We start from the raw sequence: 16,442 nt of genomic DNA, 5'->3' as shown, positions 1-16,442 counted from the left end.
TGCACGGGCTCACGTTAGTATTTAATACTAACGCTTTCGATAAATAAATTATTAGTAATAAATGATTTTGTCGTTGTAATTGTATAATACATTTAATAATATATCAATACGAACGTTATCGAATACTAATTTGTACAATTGTCGTGCAACGCACGGGCTCATAAAACTAGTTTATATTTATATCTATATCTTTATCTATATTATATTTATTATATACTCTAAATGTTGTAATTTTCAACAACCAATTTGTTTAGCTTATTCGGGTGGCAAAATCATATTAAGTTTTTTTAAGGACTAAAAGTGTAAACTAACAAAATTTACAGGGACCAAACATGTAAATATTCAGTTTTTTTTTTTTTTTTGCAAACTATTATTTATTATTATTATTGTCATTGTTATTGTTATGTTAATAATAACTATCCAGTTAATGTTTTTATCAATTTTTGTACAAAACAGTATTTTTTTTCCTGTAAGTGTTAGTATTCTTTTATCGTCCGTTGCTAAAAATACAAAAGATTAAGAATAAATATTTAAGCAATTATCATTGAATATGTAGTCAAATTAACCATCTTATTAGTCATTGTGGTTGATTATTTAATTGTTTAATGACTTTTAGAACTTATGCTATACCTCTACATCATCACACGTGTTCCCTGTTAAGAATAATAAAACCAAATCAGAAGAATAAACAAATTCCAAACACATTTAATTTTAATTCTCACTAATAACAAATTTAAGAATACCTCTACGTTGCACACATCGAATTAGCCTTCAAATAACTATCTTCCAAAAGCCGGCCCCCCTTTTACTAGGTATATACTCATCTCCTTCATAGATAATCATAACATAATAATCTATAATCTTCTATATCTATCTATCTATATTTGTATATAAACATCATATTTTTGATAACTACATGCAAACCCTTAATTTTGTTAACCTCAAATGACTTTTCTTGAATCCATAAAACATGCCAATTTTACTATTTTTTTCTTATTCTTGATTGCAGCTTTAATGGTTAACTCACAATCTGCACACATATGCAAACCAACTGATTATGGTCCAGTGGTACCCACAACTCCACTTGTGATATTTCTTCAAAGTATCCAAGAAACTGCACTTAATACATTTGGTTCACTAAATTTTGACCCAAAATATTATGTTGACTTGTCATTAAAGTTTGATCTTCCAGTTGTTAAACAAGCCTTCCATAATCTCCCAAGAACCGAAAAAGGGTCTGTTTTAGCTTCAGATCTTAATGCGTTTTTGACCAAGTTTATAAATAGTGATCAAGAGGATTTAGAGTATGTTGAACCAACTGATTTTGTGGTTGAACCAAATGGGTTCTTGCCTAAAGTAGTGCACCAGGGTGTTAGAGATTGGGCTCTTGAGATTCATTCTCTTTGGAAAAATTTGAGTCGAAAAGTATCGAATGAGGTTTTGAAAAATCCTGAATTGCATACTTTGTTGCCTTTAAAACACCCTGTGATTATACCCGGATCAAGGTTTCAAGAGGTTTATTATTGGGATTCGTATTGGGTTATAAGGTAAGTTACTTCTTAGTTACTTATATTTTGTTGTTAACAGCCTAAAGGCTTCTATTTTTAGAAAGTTATGTAATGTAATATGTAATGTAATGTTATGCTATGTTTATGTTTATTCAACAGGGGACTATTGGCAAGTAAAATGTATGAGACAGCAAAAGGGATAGTGCTCAATCTGATTGATTTAATCGACACATATGGTTATGTTCTAAATGGTGCACGAGCATATTACACAAACAGAAGGTAAAATTCATGTGGATTAAAAGATTATATTTGTGTAAATCTCAGTTATTTAAAAATTAGAAGTAATTAAGTAGCACAGTATTTAAACTGATGACTTTTTTTAGTCAACCTCCAATGCTGAGTTCAATGGTCATCGAGGTATATAAACGGACTAGCGACGTTGACTTGGTCAAGAAAGCGCTCCCAGCCCTGTTTAAAGAACACAAGTTTTGGAATTCAGGTACTCAATATTTAAATTGTTTTGACTATTTTTCCTTTTTTTTTTGGATAAATTATTTGGCTTTTTTTTCTTGTATTATAGGAATGCATAATGTGACGATTGAGGATGCTCAAGGATTGACACACAATTTAAGTCGGTACTATGCAATGTGGAACCAACCTAGGCCAGAATCGTTCACTATTGTAAGATATTACTTACTAATTCAAGTTTGTACCTATAAAACGACTAATATAACAGAGTATTACATTTGTCTGTTTGCAGGACAAAGAAACGGCGGATAAACTTACTACTGATTGTGAGAAAAAGCAGTTGTATCGTGAAATAGCTTCGACCGCAGAAACTGGTTGGGATTTTAGTACCAGATGGATGAAGTAAATTGTTTTTTTTAAACTATTTTCTTTTCATCTATTATTTTCTTTTGCTTGTTTGTGTTGACAATTTGTTTTTCAGAAATACATCTGATCTCACGACACTATCTACAACGATGATCGCACCTGTTGATTTGAATGCATTTGTACTGAAGGTGCGAATTGAAAATCACTTTCTGTAAATCATCTTTTTTATAGTGTGATTGTGGGTATGTTTTGGGTTAGGAGCTTTTAGCTTCCAGCTTTTATGAAAAAAGCTCATATCCAATAAAAAGCTTTGTTTGGTTAAAAATGCTTAAAGCTTTTAGACGGAGGAAAAAGCTAGAAGCTAAAATATCATAAAACTAGCGTTTGAGAAAAAGCTAAAATCTCATAGTTCCAGCTACTCTGCGAAACACCTAAATACATATAAAAAGCTATACATATAACAAGCTAATAGCTGACAAGTAGATTTAGCAAACATACCCTATGGTTCAATATGTTTTGTTATGTTTTCACAGATGGAACTCGACATTGCGTATTTGGCAAATGTTGTTGGAGACAGTGATCACGCTTCACACTTTGCTAAAGCTTCGGAAGCAAGGAAAAAGGCGATGGATGCTATTTTCTGGAATCAAGAAAAGGGGCAATGGTTCGATTACTGGCTTCATGGTACTATCGTCAAGGTAAGGGGTTTTGTAACATTATGTAGCAAGTATTGATGATTCGAACACGAAACTTCATTGGTGTTATAATGTCTAACGGCTTGTAATAATTATAGGATGTTTATAAATGGGATGACTCTTACCAGAATCAAGATATATTTGCCTCAAACTTCATTCCTTTATGGGTGCAATTGTTTAACTCAGGTTTGTTTTATGTTCTAGATTTCATAATTTAATACTCCGTATAATTTTTGACAGCGTTCTTTTTTTTTTTTTCTTTATCAAATTTTTGCAAAGTAACAGTAAGGTAATCAACTTTGGTCAAATTTTCAGATTACCTTCTTTTGTATAGACATTTTATTTATAAATTTGATGAATATTTGGATTTTCAAAAGATGTGATTTATGCCTTTATGGTCATTTGTACAAATTCCCATTTCAAGATGATATGTCAACGTTACCGGTTATCAGCATTTTGCAAGAAGTATATTTTGACCATGTTGACTTTTCTTACTACTTATTTCATATGTAAAGATGAAACCCTGGTCAAACAAGTTGCACAAAGCCTTGAAAGCTCAGGACTGCTACGTGAAGCGGGTATAGCAACATCTTTGACAAATTCGAGCCAACAGTGGTAAATTTCACGCTTGATACTTTCAATATATCTACGCTGATAGCTTTATGAAGGTTTTATCAAATCATAATTAATAATAGTAATATCATTTGTTTTGTTGAAAACAGGGATTTTCCAAATGGTTGGGCCCCGGTTCAACACATGATCGTTGAGGGACTGGTTAGGTCCAGGTCAAAGGAAGCACAATCACTAGCTAAAGACATTGCTATAAGGTGGATCAGAACTAACTTTGTAACTTACAAAAAACTGCAAGTAATGCATGAGAAATATGATGTCAGCAAATGTGGAGAATTTGGAGGTGGTGGTGAATATGTTCCACAAGTAAGCAATAATATCTTAGCCAGTTTCTTTTAGAATTATTATTATTATTATTTTTCTCTTCGAGCGCGGCCTTTGGGCTTTGGGCTTATGTTACGACTTATAATGAAAATGTATGTATGCAGACTGGTTTCGGGTGGTCTAATGGAGTTGTGTTGGCATTCTTGGAGGAGTTTGGATGGGCCGAAGATTTGAGTCCGTATTGCCAGTGATCAAATGAAGTTACTAGATTTGGGCTTGATCTTGATCCTGACATTGGTCTTAGGCTTTGGATTGGCCCAATAACATTCTTATAAGTTGTACATTTTTGAGTAGTTTAATGAGCCTACTGAGAAGACAATGGCCCTTTTCATTATTTAAATGGAAAATATGAACATTTGTAACTCTTGTACTGTTTTTTTTTTTGTCTACAAAATGTTATTATTCTTGTAATTTTGTAACCAGGAGAAAAAGATGTTCAAGTTCTTTAAGTGAATATAAAGATTTTTCACTTGTACATAATTTTCAGTGTGATCTGAAGATCTCTTGTTTACTTTTCTAACTTTAGTTGTTCTGTTTAGGTTACTCTCTTTGTGGGTTTAATTACTTTTTTCATCACACAAATTATGGATCCTTAATACTTCATAAGTAATTGCTGTAATACCCTATAAAGTTCCGATTTGGATCTTCATCTTTTGATGAAGGTCCCCTTGATAAAGTTTTCGTTATTTTTGTCATAAAAAAAAATTGTTGTGATACCCATCATTTATATTAAATAAATAATATTAGTGTAATGCTTTTCAAAAAATAAAAAATAAAAAATATAATAATAATAATAATAATAATAATAATAATAATAATAATAATAATAATAATAATAATAATAATAATAATAATAATAATAATAATAATAATAATAATAATAATAATAATAATAATAATAATAATAATAATAATAATAATAATAATAATAATAATAATAATAATAATAATAATAATAATAATAATAATAATAATAATAATAATAATAATAATAATAATAATAATAATAATAATAATAATAATAATAATAATAATAATAATAATAATAATAATAATAATAATAATAATAATAATAATAATAATAATAATAATAATAATAATAATAATAATAATAATAATAATAATAATAATAATAATAATAATAATAATAATAATAATAATAATAATAATAATAATAATAATAATAATAATAATAATAATAATAATAATAATAATAATAATAATAATAATAATAATAATAATAATAATAATAATAATAATAATAATAATAATAATAATAATAATAATAATAATAATAATAATAATAATAATAATAATAATAATAATAATAATAATAATAATAATAATAATAATAATAATAATAATAATAATAATAATAATAATAATAATAATAATAATAATAATAATAATAATAATAATAATAATAATAATAATAATAATAATAATAATAATAATAATAATAATAATAATAATAATAATAATAATAATAATAATAATAATAATAATAATAATAATAATAATAATAATAATAATAATAATAATAATAATAATAATAATAATAATAATAATAATAATAATAATAATAATAATAATAATAATAATAATAATAATAATAATAATAATAATAATAATAATAATAATAATAATAATAATAATAATAATAATAATAATAATAATAATAATAATAATAATAATAATAATAATAATAATAATAATAATAATAATAATAATAATAATAATAATAATAATAATAATAATAATAATAATAATAATAATAATAATAATAATAATAATAATAATAATAATAATAATAATAATAGTGTAACTATTTTTTTTTTTTTTTGGGCAAGAGTAACACTAAACAACATATATGGTGCTGATCAAGATAAGATAATCAAGTGACAAACCAATCACATGGGTAATGAAGGTTAGGTTAGAGATGGGGACATACACTTAGCCTGATTAATCACTTAATTAAGACCTACATGGAATAAAAGCAACTTTTTTATACCTAACTTCAACGGGTAAGCTAATAACCATCAGAAGATGTAGATGGCATTTTTGTATCCTCACAAGTCACAAGAGGTCTCGCGTTCAAATCTTAATAGCAGCACATCTTAGGATGTTTAGAGAAACAGTAAAAAAGGTCACAAAATAATCCATTTAGGCCCCCTACATAAGTATAAAAATACTCGACTTTAGCGAACCACTTCCGTGTTGTTAAAGCACCATCCGTCTGATATACACACAATTCTTTGAAACATTGATCCTTAAATCAGTTAATCTAATCACTTGGGTTCATAACTAAAAGTACAACACTTTCTAGTTGAGATGTGAAACCATATGGTATCAGTTGTTTGAAACATTAGATACACCAATCATGTAACTGTAAGTAACTTTTTATAAAATGATAGTGGAAATGTATATTATTAGATAGCATAATATAATATAATGTATGATATATCTAGTTCAAATTACTTTAATTTGGTGGATTGTGATGGTGGTGGAGCATTATACCTTCTTTTCAATAATTTTAAATTTTAGGTAGTATATTAGGAGCCAAAAAGCCTAATGTGTGGGAGATTAACAATCATGATTGTTTAGTGTATGAATGTAAAGTTGATGAATAGGACAACATTAGTAATCCACTTTGCTTCAAATTGTACTTGATTTGGTGTATAATTGTTAATTACTTACAAAGATATATTATGTGATGCCATTAATTTAATATAGAGATATTGAATATATAATGTATGCAAATTAGGGTGTGATGATATTATGATTGAGAACTCTTTTTCTAGTTTCTTTTAATGAATTATTCTGATTCTGATTCTGATCTGATACATAAAGTTGATGACCTTATTACATTAGAAAAATAAATGAGATGATTATTCTCATCAAACCTGTTATTAACATTAAGCGATCCGTTATACTTTTCCTTCCAAATAGAATATAGGATTAGGTTTTTTAATTATATATCACAAAGCAAACTAAAAATAAGAATTAGATATGATATATATCATAATACACCCGTCAAAATCCATTAACGGCGATATTAACTCTGGGCCCAATGATCGGCTTGAAATCTATGTAATAGCAAAGTTCTACAACTGAAGCAATTGATACCTGAGATAAAACATGCAAAACAGGTCAACCATAATGTTGAGTGAATCTACAGGTTTAAATAAACAATACAGTATGTTTAAGAAACGATGTTTAGAAAAACGTTTATCAGCATAAGACCACGAAGGTTTGGTATCAAAGTTTGCGGACAGCAAATGTCGAATTTTAAACTGTTTGTAAACAACAATGTCAAGTTTCAACTGTGTATGACATCAAAAATGTTTTGTTCCTCCTGCTTATAAACACAAGTTTAAGTAATCAAATATAACGTATGAGACCACAAAGGTTTCACATCAAAAGTTTGTAGACAACATTGTGTCCTGTTTCAAATGTTTGTATAAGACAACAAAAATGTCTCTGTTTCTCATGTTTGTAAACCACATGTTTAAATAACCCATACATAGTAATAGACCACGAAGATATCATACAAGGCAGTTGTATAGCATATACATTTATTATGAGCACTTGAATACAAAGCATTAACACTACGAATAGTTTAGAACTACGCAATTTCCTTTACCCCATCTAAGTATACACTTGCTCTAGCGTACAGTACCGAACAATAAGCACCCCGTATGTAGAGTGAGGCTTGTCAAACCTAACGGATTCGTCCCTATGATTCGAGCTTACAAAAGGTAACTAAAGTATTCAAGCTAAGGGATTTTTGAGCAGAATTCATATGTATAAAAATCTAGTTCTCGTGTCTAAAATGTAAAGCAGTTATAAAAACAGTTTTAACCAGCTTGCATCTCATCCCAAGAGTAAAGATTTAGAAATGAGACTGTGAACTAACGTATAGTAGCATTTTGATACTTATATCTGAATATGTATAGTTTCAAAACATCATGTATCTCATCTTAAAAGTTAAAAGTGAAAATGAAACTGTAGACTCACCTTGAGCGCATGGTAAGTGATAGTCAAAAGTAGTACGTAAACTGGACGATTACTATCATGTAACTCAACTAATCATTTACATTGTTCAAGTAAGTTTATAATATCACACTATGTTATTCCATATTGTACATATTTTTTTATAGCTCAGACCGACTCGATAAGGTTATAAAAGTCAACACATAGTCAACAAAGTTCATGCAAGTCAACAAAAGTCAAGCTTGGTCAAAGTGGTCAACCAAAGTTAACACCTCAGTAAGTTATGTAATCTTGGTCAATGAGTCAACCTTAGGTCAACTAACAAGTTTTAGATCACAGTTTGTCATATACGTGTTTACTAGTTCTCTTGTCATTTCACGTTCATGCAAGTCATGCAAATCAACAAGCATAAATCAAAACTCATAAATCATGGCAATGTGGTTTACTCCAGATCAAAAGAACATGTTATAAGCTTTCTATAAAGTCTAGCCATGCCTTCAAATGATTTCTATAACTCATGTTACATAATATTTTCACCAAGTCAGTTTCTGCACGCACAATAGTTTTATTTCATTTATCATTTATTCTAGAAAAATGAAATTGACACATGGCCAGTGGGATATGATCACTAACATCCCAGTTTAAGTGGTAAAAAAGGAAGCTTTTTGTTTAGCCATTTGGTACAGTTTTGCAAAGGAAGTCGGATGTTCTGATTTGGACAGAATCCAGACACATCGATTTAGGATGCAATTAGCACACAAAGAATAATATTTCACATGTTAACATACAAATGTAATATGATTCTTAATAACCAAATATCAATATATCAGAAGGCTAAGCCTCCAATCAACTTCTAGTTCATGTTAGACCAAACTTTGTGTATACGAGACATATTTGACTCTATTATGAAAAGTGAATTACTAATCATGTACTTTTAAAAAATTAAAAGCTTATATTCCAAAAGTTAAGTTAAAATGGTTGTTTGCATCAGTTTTAAGTGTTGATCAACAAAGTAGTCGCAAACAATAAAACTAGCATATCATGAGCATTACGAATCCGATTCACATGATTCTTAAGTCTAACTTGAGTAATTTTTAATTATCTTTCAGTTGGTTAACATTTCAGATTCCCAATCAATAAGCATTTTACTCAGAAAATTCGTATTCAATGCATAATCATGTCAAAACTTCATATAAGCATAACGGGAGCAATTCTTAACGAAATCAAGTGATTCTTGCGAGCAAACTTATTAATTTTTTGATAGCTTTCCATATAGATATATATTACTTACTGATTTCATGTCATACATATGGTAGATCAGATTCAAAAACAAATTTTACACACAACGTAGAAACAACGCAATCTAGCAATCAATAACACGAAATTGATCATGGACTTGAGCTTATACCAATGCGTAGAGAATGACAAAAGCAACAACTTTCGTGTGGAGTGTATGAGCAATCAAGCAAAATTTGATGATGATTATGTGTGTGTATATGTCGATGATCAAAGGGGAGGGAGGAAGAAGAAAAGTTGTGTTTGATTATGATTAATTATGTTTAGGTTTGGATTAAAAGTAGTGTTTTATATTTTTCATATATAGATTAGGGACTAATTACTCATAAATAAACACAAAGCCAAAAATAAGTCCAACAAGGGTGGGGTGGGGGTCCCATCGGCCGAACATGGCCCACATGGGGTCTCGGGCTCGTTTTTCTTAGTTACATGTTCGCATGGTCCGTTTCTAATGTCGTTTAACCGTATCGAAATCCCATAACGTTAACCGACCATTTAAACTCAACCAAGTGATTCAATTTATTAAAACAGTAAATAAATTAAATTTATTTTCTAAGTTAATAATTATAAAAAAATAATTATTAATTTTTACTTCGCGTAATTCTTTATCCCGAAAGACACTTTTGCTGTTATTCAAACCGTATCGTTTTCTACGTATTTCATTGTCCGAAAGAAAAGTATGCATTTAATTAAATTAATACACAAGTTTTCAAGTAATCACCGTGAATTTAATTAACAGACAGTTAACAAAAGTAACAAAAAAAAGTAGGGTTGTTACATACTTCAATTTATTAAATAAGTAAGTAGTTTTAGTAATTTTACATAAATTTAGTGTGTTTTATTTACTTAAAATATAAATCCTTTTATCGTATTATAACTCTCGATTACTTGAATCTCAGGTTGATTTTGCAATAGAAGATGTTGAACAAACACAATTGCAAGATATTATGTTGGAGAAATATAGGGATCTCAATTGAGGTCACAATCACCCCTAGAGTAGCAAGCTCATCGTTTTTTTTTATCTCCATATGCGTTTAAGAAATTTCAAGTCCAGTTTGAATTAGCAATTCAATATTCAATTAAGCCGGAAACGTGTACAATGTTTGTTGTTAAGCATCACTTAGCAATACATAGTAAAAAATCATGAGGTCATTTGGGATGGTGAAGTTGCCAAGTGTAGTTGCAAACACTTCGAAATTGTTGGTATATTATGTTGTCACATAATTGAAGGTTCTTCTTCACAATGATTGTTTCAACATTCCTGCTACATGTTTTCTTTCTAGATGCAGTCGTAAAGGAATTTCCAATACACAAGAAGCATCATTTGAAAATGTGTCACTTCTACAATACTGATGAACATGTGATAGATTTTATTAAGTGTCATCAGATATCGAAAATGAAAGGACGTCCAAAAGATAATAGCATGATTAAAGGGGGAAAGGGACTTGACAAAACAAGTAAGACGTTGCAGAATATGTAAAGAAGTTGGTTATTATTTTACAACATGTTCTAAAAGGGATCAGCTTGTTGGTGATAACGAAATTACTTCAAGACACACCAACAAGAAGAAGAAAATTATGGTAGAAGATGAAGACTCTAATCCCATTTTTTTCTTATAAATATTAAGTTTATATGTCTTTATTAGTGAGCTTTGATTGTTAAACATTATAAGTTTTATAAGTTTATCGTAATTCAAAATTACATTTTGCATAACTTGTGTGCTTAGTCTTAATTAATTTTTTTTTCAATCGCATCAAATATTCATAAGTATATTGTTTGCAAATCGTATCAAATATTCAAGATATAAAATAATAGAATTATGAGCCGTCAGTCAAGTTTGTATATTGAGATTGGGACTCTGTATTAACTAAAAGGAATTAAGTAAAATTAGAAAGGGTAAAATAGAAAAAGTTAAAAAGATCAGAACATAATTAATAGAAAAAATTACGCCGTTGGTACCTGTGGTTTGTTGAAATTATCATGATAACACCTAAACTTTGCTTTTTGCGTAGTTGGTACCTAATTTTTGTTTAACTTGCGTGGTTGGTACCCATGACTAACTGCAGTTAAATTTTAATGGTTAACCCCTTACACGTGCCAAACATGTGAGGGTATTTTCGTCATTTTCATATTTCTTGTTTGTATAATATAATTTTATCTTCTTATTATTTATTTATGGGTAAAAGTGAATTGGCATTTGTCTGAAACTATTCAGATATACTCCCATTATCATCATTCCAAATTACTAAGTACCTGTGTAAAACGATTCAGGTATACTCCCATTAGCATTTGTATAAAATGATTTCGGTAGATCCAAAATTTCATTGAAGTTCTTAAGTACCTGTGTTGGAGAATGATGAGTTACACCACCTGCACCTAAATCTTCACCTTCACCGTCTCCATCGTAACCGACATATAACCCCGACGAAGATGATGATGACGACGATCGTTTAGGTCCTAAAAAGTGTCCAATTGCTAAAATTGGTTTAACAATTCCACCAAAAACAAGTCTGAGAAAACTAGAAAACAGTCCAGGAGATTTATCAGCGCCACCGGCTCCGACAGAGGTGGAATCAGTAGCGAAACTAGGATTTTTTTCACCCGGGGCAAAAAAAAAAAAATTAAACCATAGCAATTTTTTCGGACAAAATTTGAAGATTTTTGGACAAAAGTTGGAGATTTTGGGGCAAAATTTGAAGGTTTTGAGGCAAAAGTTTGAGAATTTTGGGCAAAATTTGAAGGTTTTTGGGCAAAATATGTATGTTTTGGGGCAAAAAAAATTCACCGGAGGAAAAGTCGAAAAACTCAAAATTTTTACACTGAAAAAAAATCACTGGGGGCGGGTGCCCCCTGCCCCCGCACAGTTTCGCCACTTGGTGGAATCATCGTCGAAGATTGTAGTGACCCGAACTTTTCCATGTTTATATATATATTAAATGAAATTGTTATTTACATGATTAAGTGTTTCCAACATGTTAAGCAATCAAACTTGTTAAGACTTGATTAACTGAAATAGGTTTCATATAGACAATTGACCACCCAAGTTGACCGGTGATTCACGAACGTTAAAACTTGTAAAAACTATACGATGACATATATATGGTTATATATATAGTTAACATGATTTTATTATAAGTATGTATCTCATTAGGTATTTTAACAATGAGTTATATACATAAAAATGAGACTATTAATTTAAGAAACTCGAAAACGATATATATAACGATTATCGTTATAACAATGTCTTACTAGGTACATATGAATCATATTAAGATATTGATACACTTGGTTAATTATGTTAAATGATAAGTAAATATATTATTAAGTGTATTAACAATGAAATACATATGTAAAAATAAGACTACTATGTGACGCCCCGTACAAAATCATCGTGTACGGTACATCAACAACAGGATCATTACAAGGTCAAACACTATATGCTGTTTGAAAACCGATATGCATTCATAAAAGATAACGTTTTTACAAAAGATGAATAGGAAACATTAACATGAGTACATGATACTAAGGTCATTACAAAGCTATTGTTCTGAAAATAACATAAGTTGCGAATGCAAAGTAAAAGTTCTATGCTTGAGACATCTCTAACTAATGCAGCGGAAGTCTAACACAGCAAGTCTGTAACAGCAAGTCTATACACCGAGACTAGAATAGCAAGGCTAATAGCGGAAGCAACATCGTCTAAGCACCTGAGAATTACATGCTTAAAAAGTCAACACGAATGTTGGTGAGCTATAGTTTGTTTGTATCAGTAATGTAACGTAGGCCACGAGATTTCAGTGCTGCAAACAGCGTATCAAAACAGTATGTTCAAATCAGTATGAATAAGTATATGTATAACCGTGGGCACCCGGTAACTAGACTTAACATTTATAACCCCCTGAAAGTGCACTTGGCAAGTGCGTATGACTTACGAAGTATTAAACACCCGTTAAATGTTAGCGCGACTAGCCCGAGTGGGGATGTCAAACCCTATGGATCCATATCTAAGATTCGCGTTCACCGGTTCAAAAACCAATGACTAAACGTTACCGTGCTAAAGGGAATGTTTATGCCGTTGTATAACCCACACACATATAAAGTTTAAGTACTCGTGCCTAGTATGTAAAACGTAAAAAGCGCATGTATTCTCAGTCCCAAAATAATTAAAGTAAAAAGGGATGCTATAACTCACAGTGATAAAAGCGGTAAAGTCGGTAATGAAAGTACGCAAGTAGTAAGTCGGTCCGAAAGGTCGTCAACCTAAATCAAAGGTTACTAGGTCATTAGGTTGTCTTAATAAGTTCTAATAGTGCATAAAATAAGTTTAAGTGTCATCATCATCATCATTCATCATCATAAAAGCTAAGTGAGTTTGACAAGAATAGAGATCGAAACAATAGGCTGACTTCGGTCAGCTGCTACGACCTCTACGTAAATCGAAAAGATGCATGGTCAGTGGCTATGGCTCCGTATATGAGTCCCCTAACAGCTGACCAATTTTCAGGACCTAACTCGTCTTCGTTTGACCTTGGCGACGGTTTAAGTGCGAGTAGGTCAGAAATTTCAGCACAACGTTAATAGGGTATAGTGACTCTCAGAGGGCCATAAATCCTAAACCGTAACTCGGATTAAGACGAGGCCTAAACGGAAAATCATCTACTCGAACCGAACTAATTGAAAATCAACTTTCCAGTAGCCCAGGTGGTCTGATCAGATACGAAAATCAGTGGACATGTGCTCCAGTGGGGTTCTTGGTGCTCGATGCTCATCACGGTTCTCATCCTTGATGCTTGTAGCTTCAAGTGTACAACTCGTTGATGGTTTAGCATCACTTTTGACCATGATTCACCATCAATACACAATATGTTAAGACCAAGTAAGAATACAACTCATTCATGAGTCTTAGATGGATGATGAACCAAGGTTACATCATATCCTTAGTCTTAACACTAATACAAGTCACAATAACAACTAAAGTTACAAACTTTACATCAATTTAACAAGTATGAACACAATATAAGTCAAAAGAGGTGATGGAACCCTAAGCTAGAGAGCTTGGATCCATTTCACACAAGTTACAAGGTTACAAAGCTAGAAAGCTTGAACCTTTAAGTGTTCTTGAAGATCTTGAAGCATAAAGCTTGGATCTTTAAGATATATGAAGATAACAAACACAAGTTTGAATCTTTTTCACAAAACAACATGATCAAAGCAAAAAGAACTTAGATCTAACAAAAAGATATGAAGATTCAAGCTAGAAAGCTTGCATCTTGATTGTTCTTGAAGATCTTGAAGCATAAAGCTTGGATCTTGAAGATGCATGAAGATTACAAACAAAAGTTTGAATCTTTATCATAAAATAGAAAGATTAAAGTATAAAAGAAGTAGATCTACAAAAGTTATGAAGATTCAAGCTAAAAGCTTGAATCTTCCATGTTCTTGAAAGATTCATGCTTGAATCAACAAGATATAAATAAGATCAAAGCTAAAAGGAACTTTGATCTCCATAAAATGATGATGATGATCATGAATTTGAAAAGAAAAAGAAGAAGGAAAAGAAGACTTACAAGTAATGCTAGAAAGGAAAGAAAGAGAGAAAGAACAAGTGTGTGAAAAACCAAAATGATCAAGTGTGGAAATGAGAGGCTAAAGGCTAGTATTTATAAGCAAAGAGTGATCACATGGATTGATGACATGGCAAGATCTAGGGTGGTGGTGGTGGACGGTTTATGGAGGGGGAGGGGAAGGACAAAAAGTTTACTTTTTGGCTAATGGTGTCTAAAGTGTGTCCTTTTGCTAGAATCTTATGTAACAAAGTTAATTATCCTTATCCATAATGCTAGCATGACTCACTAATTATTTATTTATTTATTATTATGGGCCACTAGTAAATATATTTGGGCTAATTAATTGGGTCACTAGCTAGAGTAGGGTGGGCTTGAGCCCAACAAGGCAAAAAGTCCAAAAAGGCTAACTATTGGGCTTTAGCAATTAAATAAATAAAATTAAGCATCCAAAGGCCCAAGTAATTATTATTATAAAATAATAATTAATATTTCGCTGTCCAAAAGTTCCGGTTCTGACAAAAGTCAAACGTACGCGCAGTCCGCGTTTTAATCGTAACGGTAAGTAACGCTAACGGTTATAAAGCATCCAATGGACAAGTTAAGCATTCTAATCATACCAAGGCACGTTTTAAAGTATATATGAATATAAAACACGTGTGCCAAGGTTCCATAGTAATAAAGTAACGCAGTACACACAAATACGCAGTTTCGCAAAAATACAAGGTACAAAAGCAAGTCGAAAAAGCCGGGTCGTTACATTACCCACCTGTTAATGGAAATTTCGTCCCGAAATTTGAGGAGTGACCAAAAATGGTAAAGTATTTAAATAAGAAGTAGCGTATCAAAGTTCCGTGAGACTCGTGGGCTCAGAAGTGAGTTATTTGCCTCGAAGGGTACTTGGGCGTATAAAAGTAAGGATAGGTATATGCCATTAATTAAGTCTCTTGTCCTAAGAAATCAATAAATTGATTTCATCTCTGGTTAACATGAGTATGTCATTCGAATATATGTATCCACAGAGGGAAAGATGATGTTTTTAGCCTTACAGGCATCTTCAGTAAGCTGGATGCGTAAAATGCATCATGAATGTTACTAAACTCATCTAAAACATTGAGCGCTTATGTCGCAATACAAGGCTGATAGGTAGAACGGAAAACATGGTGATCACAACCATGTGATTTGATGTCCGGATAGTGTTAGCCACGGATTTTACTAACCCCTTGATTTCGGAAGGAGACCATAGGCATAATGAACCCGATATTTAAGAACGTTTCATTTGACTAAATGAATTGAAATGTTAGCTGGAAGTGACTAATCGGACTTATATACAATGCAAGCCATAATTATTTATAGTGTCTCCAGAGCGGTCTGAATGAACAATGAAGGATATCACCTAGTTTACCATACTGCAGGTGAACTTATCCTTAGATGAAATGAAAACAAAGTTCCATAACGTAACTTTATCCTTTCAGTTACATGTTGAAGTTAGGGTTAACATTAACTAGAACAACATATAGTTGCAACCAACGAAGGAAGGAATACGTAGAGTAACCATATCAGTGTCGTAGATGTTTTAAGCAATCCCTTCCAAGAGG

General features: G+C 30.9%; 1 protein-coding gene across 1 annotated transcript; it reads left to right on the top strand.

The window, feature by feature from the left end:
* The first annotated feature begins 869 nt into the window (after nt 1-869).
* LOC139857302 (probable trehalase) lies at nt 870-4,447 on the top strand. Its single transcript, XM_071846039.1, has 11 exons — nt 870-1,547; nt 1,668-1,787; nt 1,892-2,007; nt 2,089-2,189; nt 2,269-2,378; nt 2,458-2,530; nt 2,876-3,040; nt 3,136-3,223; nt 3,553-3,652; nt 3,760-3,973; nt 4,096-4,447. Exons 1-11 carry the CDS (start codon nt 946-948, stop codon nt 4,180-4,182), a joined length of 1,776 nt encoding a protein of 591 aa, XP_071702140.1. The 5' UTR covers nt 870-945; the 3' UTR covers nt 4,183-4,447.
* The last annotated feature ends 11,995 nt before the right edge of the window (nt 4,448-16,442 follow it).

The sequence above is a fragment of the Rutidosis leptorrhynchoides genome, chromosome 7, assembly GCF_046630445.1.
Source record: "Rutidosis leptorrhynchoides isolate AG116_Rl617_1_P2 chromosome 7, CSIRO_AGI_Rlap_v1, whole genome shotgun sequence".
NCBI classification, from domain to species: domain Eukaryota; kingdom Viridiplantae; phylum Streptophyta; class Magnoliopsida; order Asterales; family Asteraceae; genus Rutidosis; species Rutidosis leptorrhynchoides.
The sequence above is the reverse complement of the archived record's forward strand: the minus strand, read 5'-3'. Positions and strand labels throughout refer to the sequence as shown.

Bases quoted from the DNA above. Each gene is read 5' to 3' on its own strand.
- LOC139857302 (XM_071846039.1), top strand. From the start codon at position 946: ATGACTTTTCTTGAATCCATAAAACATGCCAATTTTACTATTTTTTTC. The intron at 2,008-2,088 runs GTACTCAATATT...CTTGTATTATAG, and splicing joins ACACAAGTTTTGGAATTCAG to GAATGCATAATGTGACGATT. The intron at 3,224-3,552 runs GTTTGTTTTATG...TCATATGTAAAG, and splicing joins GGTGCAATTGTTTAACTCAG to ATGAAACCCTGGTCAAACAA.